The sequence below is a fragment of the Equus caballus genome, chromosome X (assembly GCF_041296265.1).
Source record: "Equus caballus isolate H_3958 breed thoroughbred chromosome X, TB-T2T, whole genome shotgun sequence".
Lineage (NCBI taxonomy): Eukaryota > Metazoa > Chordata > Mammalia > Perissodactyla > Equidae > Equus > Equus caballus.
In genome coordinates, this window is record NC_091715.1 from 106,463,734 (window position 1) to 106,480,778 (window position 17,045).

Consider the following 17,045-nt stretch of genomic DNA (forward strand, 5'->3'; position numbering starts at 1 on the left):
TCTAGTAACTTTTTGTTTTCAATTTCATTGATTTATACTCTATTTTTTATTATTTATTTTCTTCTGCATACTTTGGATTTAATTTGTTCTTCTTTTTCTGTTTTCCTAAGGTGGAAGCTTGGGTTTTTTATTTTAGATTTTTCTTCTTTTCTAATATATGCATTCAATGCTATAAATGTCCCTTTAAGCACTGCTTTTGCTGCATCCCACAAATATAAGTTCTATTTTTATTTTCATTTAGTTCAAAAAATTTTATTTTATTTTATTCTGCTTTATCTCCTCAAATCCTCCCGGTGCGTTGTTGTATATCTTAGTTGCAGGTCCTTCTAGCTGTGGCATGTGGGACGCCATGTCAACGTGGCCTGATGAGTGGTGCCATGTCTCTGCCCAGGATCCGAACCGGCAAAACCCTGGGTCACCACAGTGGAGTGTGCAAACTTAACCACTCAGCCACGGGGCCGGCGTCTAGTTCAAAATATTTTTAAATTCCTCTTGAGATTTTTTCTGTGACCTATGTGTTATTTAGAAGTTTAATGTCTATTTATTTGGGGTTTTCCAGCTATCTTTCTGTTATTGATTTCTAGTTTAATTTCATCATGGTCTAAGAGCAGACACTGTATGATTTCTATTCTTTTAAACTTATTAAGGTGTGTTTTATGGCCCAGAATGTGGTCTATCATGAATGTTCCATATGAACTTGAGAAAGATGTATAATCTGCTGTGGTTGGATGAAGAAGTCTATGGATGTCAATTATATCTAGTTGATTGATAATGTTGTTAAGTTCAACTATGTCCTTACTGATTTTCTGACAGCTGGATCTGTTAATTTCTGAGAGGGGTGTTAAAATTTCCAACTATAATGATAGCGAATCTGAAGTGAGTTCGCTCACCCGTTGCGCAGCAAGCCAATCTCTGACACTGGGTGTGGTGGAAGAAAGTAGGAATTTTATTTTGCACAGCACTGAGCAAGGAGAGAGGGCAGCTAACGCTGAAATCCCAAACTCCCCAAAAAGCTAAAAGGAAGGGTTTTTATTTAGGGTTTTAGGTAGGGGAGGGGGAGCATATGGCCTTGCTGGTCAGACCTTTCCCACCAGCCTGTGTTTGGCCTTGAGACGACTTGCAGAGAGGAGGGAGCCCGTGACCTTGCTGGTCAGCAGCTTTCCCACCAGCCTGTATCTCCTCGCAGGGAGGAGATAGTGAATCCAGGTGCTTGTCCTTTACCGTGTCTGTCTCCATGGAGGATAGTGGATTCTGGAGCCAGGAAGCCAGGGAGTAAGCAGGGAAAGAGTGTTTTGGTTTTAACCCCATATATGCTGGGTTTAATGTAGGGAAACTGATATCAGGGTCCGTATCAATAATAGTGGATTCATCTGTTTCTCCTTGCAGTTCTGTCAGTTTTTGTCTCACACATTTTGCTGCTATGCTGTTGGGTACGTGTGAATTAAGGTTTGTTATATCATCTTAGAGAACTGACCCCTTTATCACTATGTAATGTCCCTCTTTCTCTCTGATAATTTTCCTTCCTCTGAAATCTGCTCTGTCTGAAATTAATGTAGCAATCCTCACTTTCTGTTGATTAGTGTTAGCATGGTGTATCTCTCCCCTTCCCTTTACTTTTAGTCTATATGTGTCTTTATATTTACAGTGGATTTCTTATAGACAACATATAGTTGGGTCTTGTTTTTTGACCCACTCTGATGATCTCTGTCTTTTAATCAGTGCATTTAAATCATTGATATTTAAAGTGAGTATTGATATAGCTGGATTAATATGTATGATGTTTGTTACTGTTTTCTATTTGTTGCCTTTGTTCTGATTTTTTGTCTTCCACACTTTTTCTGTCTTCTGTGCTTTTAATCGAGCATTTGACATGATTCAATTTTCTCTCCTTTCTTAGTATATCAATTATACTTCTTTTTTTCCCTTTTTTTAGCAGTTGCCTGAGAGTTTGCAATATACATTTACAACTAATCCAAGTCTACTTTCAAATAGCAGTATACCACTTCAGAGGTAGTGTAAGTGCCTTAGAATAAGAAAGTATTCCTAATCTTCCCCGCTGTCCCTTGTATCATTGCTATCATTCATTTCACTTATACATAATTAAACACATTATTGGTATTATTTTGAACAAACTATCTATTAGACCAATTAAGAATAAGAAAATAAAAGTATTTTCTTTACCTTCATTTATTCATTCTCTGATGCTCTTCCTTTCTTTATGTAGGTCTGAGTTTCTGCCCTGCATCATTTTCTTTGTCACAGAGGAACATCTTTTAACATTCTCGCAAGGTAGGTCTACCGGCAACAAATTCCCTCAATTTTTGTTTGTCCGAGTAAGTCTTCATTTCTCCTTCACTTTTGAAGGATAATTTGCAGGGTACAGAATTCTATGTTGGTGCCTTTTTTCTCTCAACACTTTAAATATTTCACTTCATTGAAGTCTTCTTGCCTGCATGGTTTCTGAGGAGAAGTCAGATGTAATTGTGATCTTTGCTCTCTATAAGTAAGGTGTTTTTCCTTCTGGCTTCTTTCAAGATTTTTTTCTTTATCTTTGATTTTCTAAAGTTTGCATATGATCTGCCCATGTGTATTTTCTTTGGCGTTTATCCTGCTTGGTGTTCTCTGAGCTTCCTGGATCTGTCATGTGGTGTCTGACATTAATTTGGGGAAATTCTTAATCATTATTGCTTCAACAATTTTTTATTTTCTTTCCTTTCCTTCTGATATTTCCATTACACATATGTTACGCCTTTTTTGGTTGTCGCACAGTTCTTGGATATTCTCTTCTCTTTTTTTTTTTTCTGTCTTTTTTCTCTTTGCATTACAGTTTTGGAAGTTTCTATAGTCAGGTCCTCAAGCTCAGCGATTTTCCCCTCAGATGTGTCCAGCCTACTAATGAGCCCATTATAGGCATTCTTCATTTCTGTTAGAGTGTTTTTGATCTCTAGTATTTATTTTTGATTCTTTCTTAGACTTTCCTTCTCTCTGCTTACATTATCCATCTGTTCTTGAATGTTGTCGATTTTATCCATTAAAGCCCTTAGCATATTAAGCATAGTTTAAAAAAAATTCCTGATCTGATAACTGCAACATTCCTGCCATATCTGAGTCTGGTCCGATGCTTGTTCAATCTCTTCAAACTGTACTTTTTGACTTTTAATGTTTTTCATTTTTTACTGAAAGGTAGACATGAGGTATTGTGTGAAAGCAGCTGTGGTAAATAAACTTTTAGTAATATGGTGGTAGGGCATGGGGAAGGGAAGCCTTCTATAATCCTATAATTAAGTCTCAGTGTTTGAGTGATGCTGTGCCCCTGAAGTATGAACATCACCAGCGCTTCTCAGTTTTTCCCCCCTTAGGTGGGACAGGATACTTAGAGTGGGCTGGAGTTGAGTGTTTTCCTTCCTGCATATGGAAAACTAGAGCCCACTAGAATATTTGAATATTGAATATTTCCTTCCCCCAGGTCAGTCAGGCTCTGATAAAACCCAAGCAGATTAGGCTCTGGTGAATTGGTTTCTCCCAAGGGCAGGGCTTTTTAAGAACAGAGTGCTCTGGTGTATTTCAAAATGATTACTTTTCACTCCCCTGCCAGAAGCACAGGGAGTTTTTTCCAATATGCAATCTGAGGACTTGGTTGAGCTCCTAGAGATACAATTCACAAGAGTGTGGTGGCCTCCCTATGACTGCGTCCCCTGGAGTTTTTAAATCTCAGGCTTGTCCACATTGAGCCACCAACAATTCTTCAATTACAGTTCAGGTCTTCCAGCTCCAGTTCTGGTTCCCAGGGAGGTTTCTGCTCCTGGGTTTCTGGTCTAAGTTGTGATGCTTTGTATCTCCTTGTCTGTCTCTCCAGTTTCTGAGGACAGTAGTTGGCCCTGTGACCACACTTTTATCCATCTAAGAAGAGTTGTTGATTTTTCAGCTTTCTACTTGTTATTTGATAGAGCAGCAACTTCTAAGCTCCTTACATGCCAGAGTGGAAACCGGAAGTCTCTGGTTTTCTCTATGTGTTGTTTACAGTTTTCTCCCCAACTTTACTATAAGCTCTGTGAGGACAGGAACTTTGTCAGTCTTATTCATCTTTTGTCTTCAATGCTAGCACTGTGCCTGGCACATGGTGGGTGCTCCACACTCAATGTATGGTCTGTGAAAAAATGAGGTAATGGGAGTCAGAAGACCTGAACTGTGTGATCTTGGGCAAGTCCCTTCCTCTTTCCCAGCCTCAGCTTCCTCACTATCTGTTGTTGTTCTTGTTTGTTTCTCTGTTGTCTCTCTCCACTAGAATGTAAGCTCTGTGAGCTCATGAACCTCATCTGTCAGAGAGCCTGCAACACAATAGGTTCTCTACCAATATTTGTTGAGCAAACAAATGGATGACTGAAGGACTGAATCTCCAAAAGGAGGGGGTTGTCCTTGGTGATTTGATGGCAGGGATTTCTGAGAAATTTCCCTTTCCCATAGCCTAAAGGGGTGCGTGTCAGGGCTAGTTTTATCTACTCCTATGAGAGCTTACTGCCTTTCTAGGAGAGGAATGCAAATAGGTCACATGGGTTAAGATGATCAGAAGTGTCTGGAAAAACAACTTGCCAAACTTTGGAACTCAGCAGCTTCCCTTTGTGTCACTCAGGAGAACACAGACCGTGCTCCAACAAGTGTCTGACAACAATTTGAAGCTTGATGTTGAGCCCTTCAAAACCACACAGTCTTAGGTAATGTGACCCAGTTCCTTGGTTTTGCAAAGAAGGGACTGTGCAACTGGGAGAAGAGAATGCAGTTATTTACCAGTTTCTTCCTAAGGGCAAAAAACAGAATGTTCAGCATTCATGGGAGGGGCAGGAGTTGTGTTCTGCCTGAGGAATTCTTGCTCACTGGATGGTCTGGGTCAGGTGACAAACTTCCATAGCTTGGCCTGGCACCAGAATGGGCCCTGCCTAGAGGCAGGAAAAATGTTTTCTTTAAGTCCTACTTTCCCCAGCAGTTTGCAACAATGCCCTGGTGTCCCATTTCCACAGACTTGATGGGGGCTGGGGGGTGGAGACTACAGGTAATTAAGCTGTAGGACCTTCAAAGGAAACTCTTGTAGAAGAATTCAGTTGGGACGCTGGCCCCCAGGACCAAGGTTCTAAAGAGCCCCTTGCCTTTTGCTAAAGGCAGAACAAACCCATTCCTTGACCCTCTCCAAGGTAGAAGCTGCTGAGATGATATGGATGCTTCTGGAGTGAGAAGGAGAAGGGACTTACAGGGAGCAATCTGTCCTTTGGTGGCACTTAATTATCTGTATCATTCTTCATAGGTTAGCAACTGCTCTTCAGCAAGTAGGAAGACTGTTGAAACAGATTCTGTATTTCTAGGTTTGGGGAACTGGGTGTCATCGGGCAATTTTTACCCCCAAAAATCTTTTAGCTGTGCAAAAATCTACATTAACCACAGAAATTGATCCCCTCAAATTAACATCTTCTCTACGCAGCCCGTCTGTCCCAAGTGTGAGGTTGGAGGGTGGAAGACAGTGGTGACTGGGGGCATGAGCCTGGATGAGATGACTCACAAGGCCTCTTGCAGCCTGAAGATTTGAGGATTCTGTGCTGATGTACCTGTGACAGCCATCAGAAACCAACAGCATCTTCTCTAGAATTTGAGTTTGGATATTGGAGCCCCAGATTTTGACATGGGGCTGCCTATTTTAGGGATCACTATCCCTTTTGCCTCCATAAAGACATTTAAGATGGTAGTTTGGGCTGCCAGTTTCTAGAATCTCTCTGATGAGAGGTATCTTGGATCACCTCCCGAGGCTCCCTTGGCTAGGCAATGTTAGGAAAATAGTTCTGCAGCAGCAGAGACACCCCCTCCCCAAAGGGTCTGCTCTGCTCGCTCTGTTCCCAGGGCATATGGGCACACCTGCCAGCCAGCTCTGGCCCCCTGGAGTAGGCACGTCCCCTGATGTGGGAGTCAATGGTCACAGACCCTTTGATGGTGCACTTTTCTATACTTGTATATTCTCTTCCTTTTTTTCTTCTCCCTCCTTCTCCCCTCTCAATGTATCTAAACACCTGAAGAAGAAACTGCTGGTTGCTTACTCCAACATCTGTTCTTCTCTTCCTCAACAACAAAGACTTGAATTTGTTTTTTTTTTAATATATTCTTTTTTTTTTTGAGGAAGATTAGCCCTGAGCTGACATCTGCTGCCAATCCTCCTCTTTTTGCTGAGGAAGGCTGGCCCTGAGCTAACATCCGTGCCCATCTTCCTCTCCTTTATATGTGGGACGCCTACCACAGCATGGCTTGCCAAGCGGTGCCATATCCGCACCCAGGATCCGAACCGGTGAACCCCAGGCTGCCAAAGTGGAACGTGCGAACTTAACCGCTGAGCCACCGGGCCGGCCCCTTGAATTTGTTTGAGGATGGCAATGTACCCAGTTTAAGAAAGTCTCCATTAGAAGGAGTGGCCAGACGAAGTTATGGCCAATAAGTTGTAAGCAGAAGGGTTGTGCAGTATTTCTGGGAAGCTTCCTCAAAAGGAAGGAGTAATTTTTCTTCCCTTTCTTCCTTTTTGCTATCTGGATTGTGGATACAATGACTGGCACTTAAGCAGCCATTAAGGACACTGAGGCAACATGCTAAATATGGTGAAGTAGCAGCTTGGAAGAAATTGGGGTCTCTGGTGACTTTATAGAGTCACCCTAGCAACCCTGGCCTGCCTGCCCTCAGACTTCTCTTATGGGAGAGATAAATAAGCTTCTGTCTTTTGAAAGCAACTGTTATTGCAACCAGAGCTAATCCTAACTAATACAATATTCCCTCTCTAAACTCAGACTGTAGCTTGACAAGTAGCTCCAGATAATAGGGTGGAGTTTTATGGGTTAAAATATGGATATGGAGAAGAGCGAAAATTTAGAATATCTTAAGGGATAACAGTGGGGATTTCCCTAGGCAAGAGGCACAAGAATAGCACTAGGCTGTACGCAGTTTCCCTTCACAGTAAGGCCCATTTGGACCCCATTGCATCTCTCAGATTTGCCACTATATCCCCAGTGCCTACCCCAGTGCCTGACACATAGAACCGGCTCAATTAAAAATTGTTGAAAGAGTAAACAGTTTGTTGCTTTTGTAAGTGCTCTGACCAACAGGCCAATTCACTTCGGAAAGCTCCCCCCTCATCCCCATGCGAAATCTCTTCTACAACCCACCATCACCTGTCACCACCTCTGAAACTTGCATACATTTATTAACTGGTCAGCAGGCATCAGGTACTGTGTTCAGCTTGGAGGATGAAGTGCTGAGCAAAACAGGTATGGATCCTGCCCTCTGGGAGCTTCCAGTGCAGTAAGACAGAAACACCCAGAAATATGTGAACTAGTCATTACAGTCTGGGATCAGTGCAATGAAGGAAATAATCATGGAGGAAAAATAATAATAAAATAATAATAATGGAGGAAACTTGTTTTTTTTAGGAAGATTAGCTCTGAGCTAACATCTGCTGCCAATGCTCTTTTTTGCTGAGGAAGACTGACTCTGAGCCAAATCTGTGCCCATCTTCCTCTGTTTTATATGTAGCACGCCTGCCACAGCATGGCTTGACAAGTGGTGTGTAGGTCCGCCCCAGGGATCCGAACTGGATCTGAACCCCAGACCGTCGAAGCTGAGCATGTGAACTTAACCGCTATGCCACCAGGCCAGCCCCCGGAGGGGACATTTTTTTAGAGTTATGGGCAATATCCTCTCAGAGAGTGAGAAGCTGAAGGATAAGAGCAAACAGCCGTGCAAAGGGTGGGGTGGCAGTGCTGGTGGAAGCATTCCGGGCCCAGGGAACCACGTGCACAAAGGCTCTGAGGCGTGTTTAAGGAATGAAAGCAGCCCAGTGGGGCTGGAGCTTGGGAAGAGCTGGGGAGTGACTGGTGAAAAGGCTGCAGGGGTCAGCAGAAGCCAGGCCACACAGGCACTTGTAGGCCGCAGGAAGGAGTTTGGACTTTATTCTAAGTGCAATGATAAGCTATTGATAAGCTTAAAGCAAGGGACTGCCAGTATCTGGTTTTGCATTAAGAAAGTCTCTCTGGCTGCTGTGTGGAATTGGACAAGGTCCAGTGTGCAAGCAGGGAGACAAATATGCGAGGTTTTTGCCTCCATGTGACAGATGAGGGTGACTTAGACCAGGTAGTGGCAATGGGGCGGGGGAGCAGTAGAGGGATTCAGAGTGTGCTTTGGGGGTCAAGTGATGGAAACATGACGTGACACTGGGTGATGGACTGAAGGTGGGAGCTGAGAGGGAGAGGGGAATCGGGGGTTCTGATTTGAGCAGCTGTGTAGATGGTGGTGCCTTACGTGGAGATGGGGTACACTGGAGGAGGTGGGGTACACTGGAGGAGGTTGGAGTTAAGACTTTGATTTTGGTCACATAGATATTGACGTACTTGTGAAACATACCAGTGGAGCTGTTGAGAAGACATTTGAATATTTGAGTCTGAAGCTCAGGAGTATGCTTAGGATGGGAGATACAAATTTGGGACTCATTAGTGTGGTGATGCTACTTAAGACCTTGGGAATAGATGCAGCTGACCCGAGAGAGTGTGTGTAGAGAGGGCAGAGCTGAGCCCCGAGACGCTCCAGCAGTTAGAGGAGGAGAAACCTGCAAAGGTGACTGAGAAGGGGCCATAGGATTATTTGTATACTGCCTGTCATCCCCAACAGAATGGTCTAGAGTTTGAGGAGGCTGATAAATAGCACCTCTTTTCTTCTGCCTGAAATCAGAAGCAATCAAGAGAGACACACATCAGTCAGACAGGAGATAAGAATATCACCTTTATTAATCATAGAACTGCTTAGAGAAAGAGAAGTAGAGTTGTCTCTGAACAGGCCTGGTAATATGAGCAGCCTGTCTCACCTGCTTTCTCCACATGGAAACATGACAGGAGCTCTAGGAGCACAGAGGCCCTGTCTGACCTGGTCTGTGCCTAGCACAGTGCCTGGCACACAGTAGGTGCCAATGTTTGTTGAATGATTGGATCCAGATGTCAAGATTGAAACAATCCTCACAGATGATCCAGGAATCGCCTGAAGAGCTTAAACATTCCAATGCCCAGGTTACAATCCCAGACCAATTTTCTCAACATTTATGGGGACAGGGTTCAGGCCTCAGTACTGCATTAAACTCTTGCCAGGTGATTCCAATGTGCAGCCAAGGTTAAGAACTGTTGCTCTGGTCTATTTCCTCATTTACAGTTGGGGACATGAGGCCTAGAGCAAGAGGGTCATCTCTAGCACTAGAGGGCTCGACCTGGCCCTGCTGCTGACTTTGAGTGGCTGGGATAAACCTATTTCTCTCTCTGGGCTTCAGTGTCCTTCTCCGGAAAGTGAAGAGGGTTGGGGCAGTTGATCTCTAGAGCCCCATCCAGCCCTAATGGCATATTACTCTATTCTCTGACCCTAGATGTGAATTAACTCACTGGGGCATCACTTGTGCCTCAGATGTCTCTGCACAGTGGTTAGGTTAGTTTTGCACTTGAAATGAGTAGATTATGGATTGCAATGGACAGCAAAGAGGAGATGCTTGGGACAGTACAGGACCTACCTTTCTCTAAAGAGTGGAGAATTTGTCTTGTTTTTTCCTAGGTGGTAGCAGCAGGAAGTTCACCAGTGGGACAGCAGAGAAATTGCGAGAAGCCCTGCTGAGGAAGCCCCAGTGGGCTGGGGCCGTCTTGTTTTTTGCTGAGGAAGATTCACCCTGAGCTAACATCTGTGCCAATCTTCCTCTATATTGTATGTGGGTTGCCGCCACAGCATGGCCACTGATGAGTGGTGTAGGTCCGCACCCAGGAGCCAAACCCGAGCTGCAGAAGCGGAGAACACTGGACTTAATCACTAAGCCATGGGGCTGGTGGGGCCATCATTTTTGCTCACGTTCCTCCTCTTCTAGTTCTTGTCTTCCCCACCCACCCCCTCCTGGTCATCTCTTTTTCATTCTTTCCTGTCCTCTCCATTTATCTACATCAGTCACAAATCTTTCAAAGGTGAGCCTGTTCCCTCTGCCTACCCAAGACATCCTCCATGCAGCCCACCTCCTTCTCTCCCACTTGAGTTTGGTGACCCAGAGCTTGTAAGTGTGTTGTCACACCACAACCAGAAGTGGTTCATGAAATGAGACAAGCTGGGAAATAAGGCTGTAAGTGATTCCTTCCTCTACAAAATTACATGGAGTGCTGTGGTGCTGAGCCCTGTATTGGTCTTGAAAACTGGACATTTCCTCAGCAACTTGATAAGAATTCGCTATGAGGCTGACTAGAATCTGGGGGCTGGAGGGGAAACTGAGGCCTAGAGCAAAGAGGTAACCGTACAAGTTTCACTGCTAGAGGGCTCTGCCTGGCCCAGGGACTTACTAAGGCATGGCTCAGAAATGATCCTGGGTAACTGCTTTGTTTTGCAAATTGCAAAACTGAGGTCTGGAGACACCAATGACTTGCCCAGGGCATGTGGCTTGTTCCCAAAGACTAGGACTACAGCCCAGGACTCCTGACTCTTCTTCCTAGAACACCTCAGCTGCCTCAGTCTTCTCCAGAGTGACCTTTAGAGACTAGTTTAATTTTGTAAGCTGGTGGGGCTTGCAGTAAGAACTTTGAAGAAGAAATGTCAAAAGGAATCGACAAGAATAAAAATGGAGAGGAGATCACAAAGCTCAGTGTCCCTTGAGGCTTTTCCTATCTCTTTCCTTGACACCTCCCTAGCCAGCCCCTCCTCCTCCCTTGCACGGCCTCACTGTTTGCGGCGTCCAAAGGGTGGCTCTGGCCTCCTCTGCACCCACTTCCCAGGGCGCATGTCCACTCACATCACTTTAGCTCCTGTGACATGCAGACACTTCCACATCTGCTGCTCCTGCCCTGGACTTCACATTTCTTTCCACAGCTGGTTCTGGGATATTTCCATATGTAAATATGCTTAGCTCAGCTGGAAATCAAAATTGGAATTCATCTTCCCTCTGAAAATCTGCAGCCTTTTCCTACACCCCTGTTTCCTTCCGTGCTTCCATAGTCTCCCAGACTCAAAACTTTCGTGTCCCCAGAGGCTGGAGGAGTTGGGAAGGGGAGTCAGTGTTTAATGGGGACAGAGCTTCAGTTTGGGAAGATGACAACGTTCTGGACACGGATGGTGATGATGGTTGTCCAACAATGTGAATGTACTTAATGCCACTGAACTGCACACTTAATAATGGTTACAATGGAGAAAAATGGTTGCAGGGGTAAATTTTATATGTATTTAACACAATATAAAAAACATAAAACAAAAAACTTTCATGTTATCCTTGACTCATGGCTACTTTGCTCTCTCCTTCCCAGCTCACTTTGTCCCCGGGTCATGCTGAGTTTTCACTTAGTGGAAGTTCCTCAAACTTTCACAAACTCCAGCATCATCAGGGACGCTTGTTAGTTATCAATTCCCGAGCCCCATCCCCCTCTTTAGTCTAAGAGTGAGGCCTGGAATCTGCATTTTAAACGAACTTGCCAACAAACCTGACACAAGTGGACTGCAGACCACACTTGGAGAAACACTGCCTTCCAGTGTCTTTCGGCTTTGTCCCTTTGTCTCCTTTCCACGACCCCTCTCCCTCTCTGCCCCGGCTGGCCCTCATCACCTCGCACCTGGATTACAGCAACAGCTGGCCTGTCTTCCGCTAGCCTTTCCCTGCTCCAGCCTCTCCAGCTGCCAGGACCCATCTTCTGCAAATATCTTTGGCATCACATCACTTCCCCGCTCAGAAGCCCACCATGGCTCCCTCAGACCTAGTAGATCCTATCTCCATTCATTTGGCTGGGAGCCAGCCAAGTCGGCCTCCCATCATCCCTCCTTCCTCCTTCCCTGTTCACTCCCAACTCTGCAGGCTCATGGGACATTTTTAATCTTATGATAGCTCCTCTGCTGGTTTGGGGGGGTCTCCTTTCTACCACCCCCCTCCCCGCCTCCAGAACACTTCTGGTTATATGGGAGGAATTATGAAAGCTGTTGAGAGTCTCCATCCTGTTTCTCAATGTGTCTGTCCCCTCTCCCCTACACTCCCGGCGGTGCCATTCACTAGCTAAATGGCTTTGGGCAAGTTGCTTCACCTCTCCGTACCTTGGTGTTCTCATTTTCTCATCTAAAATGGGGATCTGAGTCATATACCTTCACAGATTTGTGGAGAGGGTTAAAAGAGGCAATAGATGCCAAAGGGCTTAGAACAGTGTCTGGCACAAAGTAAGTGCCATGGAAATGTTAACTTTTATTATTAATTATGGTTGTTATGGCCCCTTCCGCCAGCTCTTTCCTGGAAACCTCTTCTGCTCGGAATAGTTAACTGATGGAGTTTTCTGTCAGACCTTGCCGTGTCTAGCAGATGGAGTTAAGTATTAAGTATTTGGGTTCCATCAAGCTTCCCTGCATGAGACAACCTAAGGCGCTGGGCTGTCTACAAAGCTCTAATTATGTCCAATAATTTCTAACCAACTAGGAGGACAACAGGTGCGATCCGCAAAAGAGATTTTTCCAGGATAAGGAGGATGATGTTAGGTCAACTTCAAAATACCCTAAGGGACAGCAGGGTGTGCGCCTTCCTTGCTATGGTCTTTCTGGAATCCTTCTCCCTACACTCCAGGTCCCAGTGGCCCTGCTGCCTCATCTGCTCGGTCCCTGGGTTCCTTCTCAGAGCCCAACCAGGAGCACCTTCCTCTGGTAGTTCCCGCCTGGGAGCCTTGCACCTTGCACCCCAGCAGTCCTTGTCTATAAATAATCTACTGCCCACATTTCTGTTCTACTTTTCAAATCTACCTCTCTGCTTCTATGGCAAATACAATACATTCCTTTAAAAGCCCCACTGAATTCACAGTCGCTGTTTGTCATCACATGCCCCCTTTCTCTCTCTCTCAGTGAGTACTAAAAGTTCAACTACTATTGGGTTGGGGGAGGGAGGTCTGAGAATATTTTTTGACATTGAAAAGGGACCCCTGTTGTCACAAAGGCTGGGAACCACTGCCCCATGGGATATGTGAGAACTGTGGGAGTAGCACCGAGCTCCCTGGCTCTCAGTTTTCTTGTCTGTCAAATGGAGGTAAAAATCATAACTGCCTGTGTTTCTGACGGCAGGAAACAGCGGGTTTGTTCCGCATTAATGAGGAGGGGCTCAGAGCGGAGCTCCTCTGATTCTTGTCGATGTTCAGGGAGGGGAGAGCTGCGTGGGCATCAGATGAGATAACAGATAGGAGGGCCCTGGGAGAGGGTGCGTGCCCAGGCAGAGGAGCATTAGTGCCATTGTTCCTCTTGTTCTTTTCCTTGTTCTGGGTCCAGCTGGACTCACTGAGCCCAGAACCCCAAAGCCCGTGAGCGTCTTTCCAGGAGCAGTGTGTGCTTTGCCTTGCCCCACCCTTACTTGGTTTTCGGTGGAACAACAACAAAGAGCTGCTCCTATATGTGACTAACAAACAGCCACAAAGTTCCTCTTATCTAGTCTAGCAACCGCTGTGGCCTGAGAAGTGGCAGTGTTTGTCTCTGTTTAGTCGGGGTTGCCTAGGAAACGAAGTTCTTCTCTCTTTCCCACTATGTGACCGTGGGCAAGTTTTTCCCCTTTCTTGCAGGGAAGGGCTGGATGACCAGAGAGGGCTGTGAGTTTGCTGGGCCATCTTCTGAGTTTCTTTTTTCATCTGTTGACTCTTGTTGGGCTAGAAATCACGTGTGGGAAGTCTACAGACCAGCTGAAGTATTCAAAAGGCCCTCAGCTCATCTTGAAAGGGGGAGGGGATTGGGAGTAAGTGGGAACTGAGGAGAGCCAGTCTGGGTCAGGAGGTGGGGGGTGGCTGCCTGGTCCAAAGTTTGTATCCATTCCAGCAGCCGTGAAATCTGCACGCCAAGACCAAATTGGCAGGTTACACCGGGAACTTGGCATCATGAGTCAAAGGTTAGGAGCAGCTGGGGAAATTGGGATTTGACGGGCTGGCAAGCAGGAGTTCGTAACTTTCTGAAGAAGAGTTTTGGTGATTAGAAGAGAACAGGCCAACATGTATGACCTTTATAGTGAAGGAAGCATGACATTTTGAATATATTGGGCAGTGCTTGGTGCAAGGGAGGGGGCCAAGACCTCTTGGGCCTTGGTTTGTGGCTCAAGGAAATCAAGGAGTTCTGTTAAATTTCAAGTGGCAAAGGGATGGGTATATATCTAGAGGAAGCTGAGATCATATGGAGTCACTCACATAGGGGTGATAACCTCCCTTGGGAACACAGGGGCCTTAGAAGACAGCTCAGGGTCCAGGGTGGGTCCAGGTTAGGGTGTGGTCAAGGAGACACTGAATGCTCATCAACAGAGAATCAGAGAAATGTCGGGACTTCAGATGCCAAGACATGGGGCCGGGGAAAGGGGGATGGGTGAGGATGAACCCCAAAGAAAGGTGGAGAAGGGAAGTAAAGTCAGGATCCTTGGACTTAGCCCTCCCACACGGCTGGTGGGTTTTGTGAGAGAATTTTCAACAGTGACAAGTGGAACAGCAAGGATTGAGAGCATCTTCCCTTGGGGGAGAGGGACGTGGTTTTGGCCATCACATACATTCTGAGTCCTTTTCTCACTAAGGCCTCCTTAGCTCCTTTGCCGAGGTCAAGCATCTCACGTGGACAGGTGTTAAGGAGAACAGGTGACCTGGATGCTGTTTTCAGAAGAGGGAAGTGGCCCACTTGTGTTTATTTGGTTCCTCTCTTCTTGCTCCCTCACGTGTGTACGCTGCCCTTTACTTTTAGGCCTTCTTGGAGTATCCTTCCTCCCAAATCACCCCCTCAAGCTGAGGTTGTATGTTAGTCGTCACCTCACCGCTCACTCTGAAGCTGTCATATGAAAGCAGGAGAACAGAGAAGGATGATGTAGGGTTGAATCCTGCTTCACCCTAATAGCCGTGTGACTTTGGGTAAGTCACGTAAACTGGCTGAGTCTCAACTTTCTCACCCGTACAATGGGGGATATTGTGATGGTTACACAAGATCATGGATGTAGCAGAGGCCTGCCACTTAGAAGGTGCTCATGCGTGTTCAAGGAGTCAGAAAAACAGCACCCCCAACCACACGAGGGGCCCCTAATACCCACTCCACTTACACTCAGTCAGACACTAGGTTTATTTTTAGAAAAAAAAAGAGCAAAGTTTATTGAAATTTCAAGCTACATCTGAAAAATCAAAATCCAAATCCTGGAAACATACATCAGGATCAGGTGTCAGAAAGTGGAAAGTGTTCACTGAACCCGCTAGAGACAAGCTCCCTGAGCACATCACCCAGGCACCGTCAGGTCAAAGCCGTTCCCTCGTCCATCCCTTGTCCACATGAGGACACCAGCAAGGCAATCATTCTGTTCACTTGAAAGTTTCCCACAAACATAAAAAAAAAAGAGAGAAGAGTTTTGAATGGCAATGTGAAGTCCTAGCTGATCTTCTCTCAAACCCATTCTTTGTAGTCAGCACCAGTGAATGGTGGGTTTGGCTTTTAAAAGAGGACCTCACAAGTCTTCAGGGGACAGATGGGGCAAGGGTTGCAGCAGCAAGGCATCTGTGGCCACATTCAGAGGCTGGCCCCCTCCCTGTCTTTACGCTTTAGTCTTATTTAACCTAAAGGACAAACTGGATCAACTTGGTAAATGAACACAGTCAAAGAATTAGCCTTAAGAGATAAGGAACCAGTCAATATTCCCAAAGCTGGTTAGGCCCTTCGACACGTAGGTGTATGTGTATATGTATACATCGCTACACTAAGATATAGATCTAGCCCTATGGGTATATATACGCATGTATGGCTATATAGAAAAACTATGCCAATACTAACCAAACAGAACTTTGTAAGCGGTCATCCCAAAGCCGTAATCCCACACTGGGCTGTGCACAAAGCCATGCATTAGACCATATTAACCAACAGAAGGCTGACTTGGCTCAATCTCTCCCATCTGTGGCCCTGCCTTGGCGAGGCGGGGGAAAAGAGAGAGGTTGCCTCTGCTTAAAACACAAGTGGCTTCTTCATAGGAACAGTCATTGTCAGGTGAAGCTGCTGAAGATGTCCATGGAAATGAAAAACAGACCCCTGATACTTTCTGGAACTAACTGGCGTCACATCTCAAACTACCTTTCTCCTTTGCCAGTCACAGCTAAGTTGCCCAGGCTCTGGGAGCCCCTAGGGCGCGGTGGCATTAGAGGCTCACTGGCTTGGGGTGACAAGACCCCATGCAACTCAGCCTCCAGGGACTTGCTCTTTGTCAGGGGTCTGTCACTGGAGTGGACCCAGGTGGCCATGTCCTTGGGACATCTCTTGGCACCAGCTATGCTAGGTGTAAAGTTCTCCACGTGAGATGACGCTTGGGGAGCCAAAACAAACTGGAAAGAACTAGGTAGAACAAGTTTAGTGGCTCTGTCCACCCTGAGGACAGAGCCACTTACACCGCAGAACCACCGGGGGCCTCAGGCGCTTGTGGGGTTTCAGGAGCTGGCTCTTCAGGGCTCAGACGGGACTGGAACTTCTCCAGCTGCTCCGGGCTCGCCAGGGTCTTCAAGAGGGTATTCTCACGCTCCAGCTGGGAGTTCTTCTCCACCAGCTCTCGGATCTGCTCCTTCAGGATCTCTACCTCCTCTCTCACAGCATACATCAGATGATTCTTCACCAGATCCTGTCACGGAGGAAATCACAACAGAGCCATTCATTAGCCATCATGGCCCCTCTGCAGCAGGTTCACCTTGCCACTGGGGAGACGACGCTGTCTCTCATGCCACCAACCTCCAGCCTTCCCTCAGCAGCCCGTCAGCACGCTGGCCCTGCAGCGCTATTTGTCCTGCGCCTTTCTCTGAAGCACTGAAACCCTCTCTCAGGAGAGCTGCACGATCGGCCACGCGTGCACTGGGAGCCCGTCTTTGAGCTGCAAAGGATCCCCCTGCAAGTTTCTAATGACTTTCGAAGCTGGCCACTCAGGACCTTTCAGATGAGGCTTCTGCTGGTTGCTATATCCCCATTTCCACAGAAGGTCCTGCGGCTGGCCCAGATCCCAGGGAGCACCCGCAATGCACCCCAGACTG

The 17,045-nt window shown here is 46.2% G+C and overlaps 1 protein-coding gene and 1 long non-coding RNA gene across 10 annotated transcripts in view; one reads left to right on the forward strand and one right to left on the reverse strand.

The window, feature by feature from the left end:
• The window catches only part of LOC106781373 (uncharacterized), a 29,417-nt gene extending 16,585 nt beyond the window's left edge, over positions 1–12,832 (forward strand). The window contains exons 3-6 of one of the 3 annotated variants that reach the window (XR_002805467.2): positions 1,387–1,430; positions 2,225–2,289; positions 4,631–4,712; positions 9,607–12,832. This is a non-coding gene — a long non-coding RNA (uncharacterized lncRNA). Of the gene's footprint in view, positions 1–1,386; positions 1,431–2,224; positions 2,290–4,630; positions 4,713–5,470; positions 7,093–9,606 lie in introns of those variants that run through there. The other 2 variants (XR_001377983.3, XR_001377985.3) reach the window with 2 other exon arrangements.
• Positions 12,833–15,109: 2,277 nt separating this feature from the next.
• TSC22D3 (TSC22 domain family member 3) overlaps positions 15,110–17,045 on the reverse strand; it is a 60,528-nt gene continuing 58,592 nt past the window's right edge. For all 7 annotated transcript variants that reach the window (XM_070256845.1, XM_014729072.3, XM_014729071.3 and 4 more), the window contains one exon: positions 15,110–16,642. In XM_070256845.1, the coding sequence (XP_070112946.1) occupies positions 16,412–16,642 (231 nt within the window). In that variant the 3' untranslated portion in view covers positions 15,110–16,411. The remainder of the gene's footprint in view (positions 16,643–17,045) is intronic.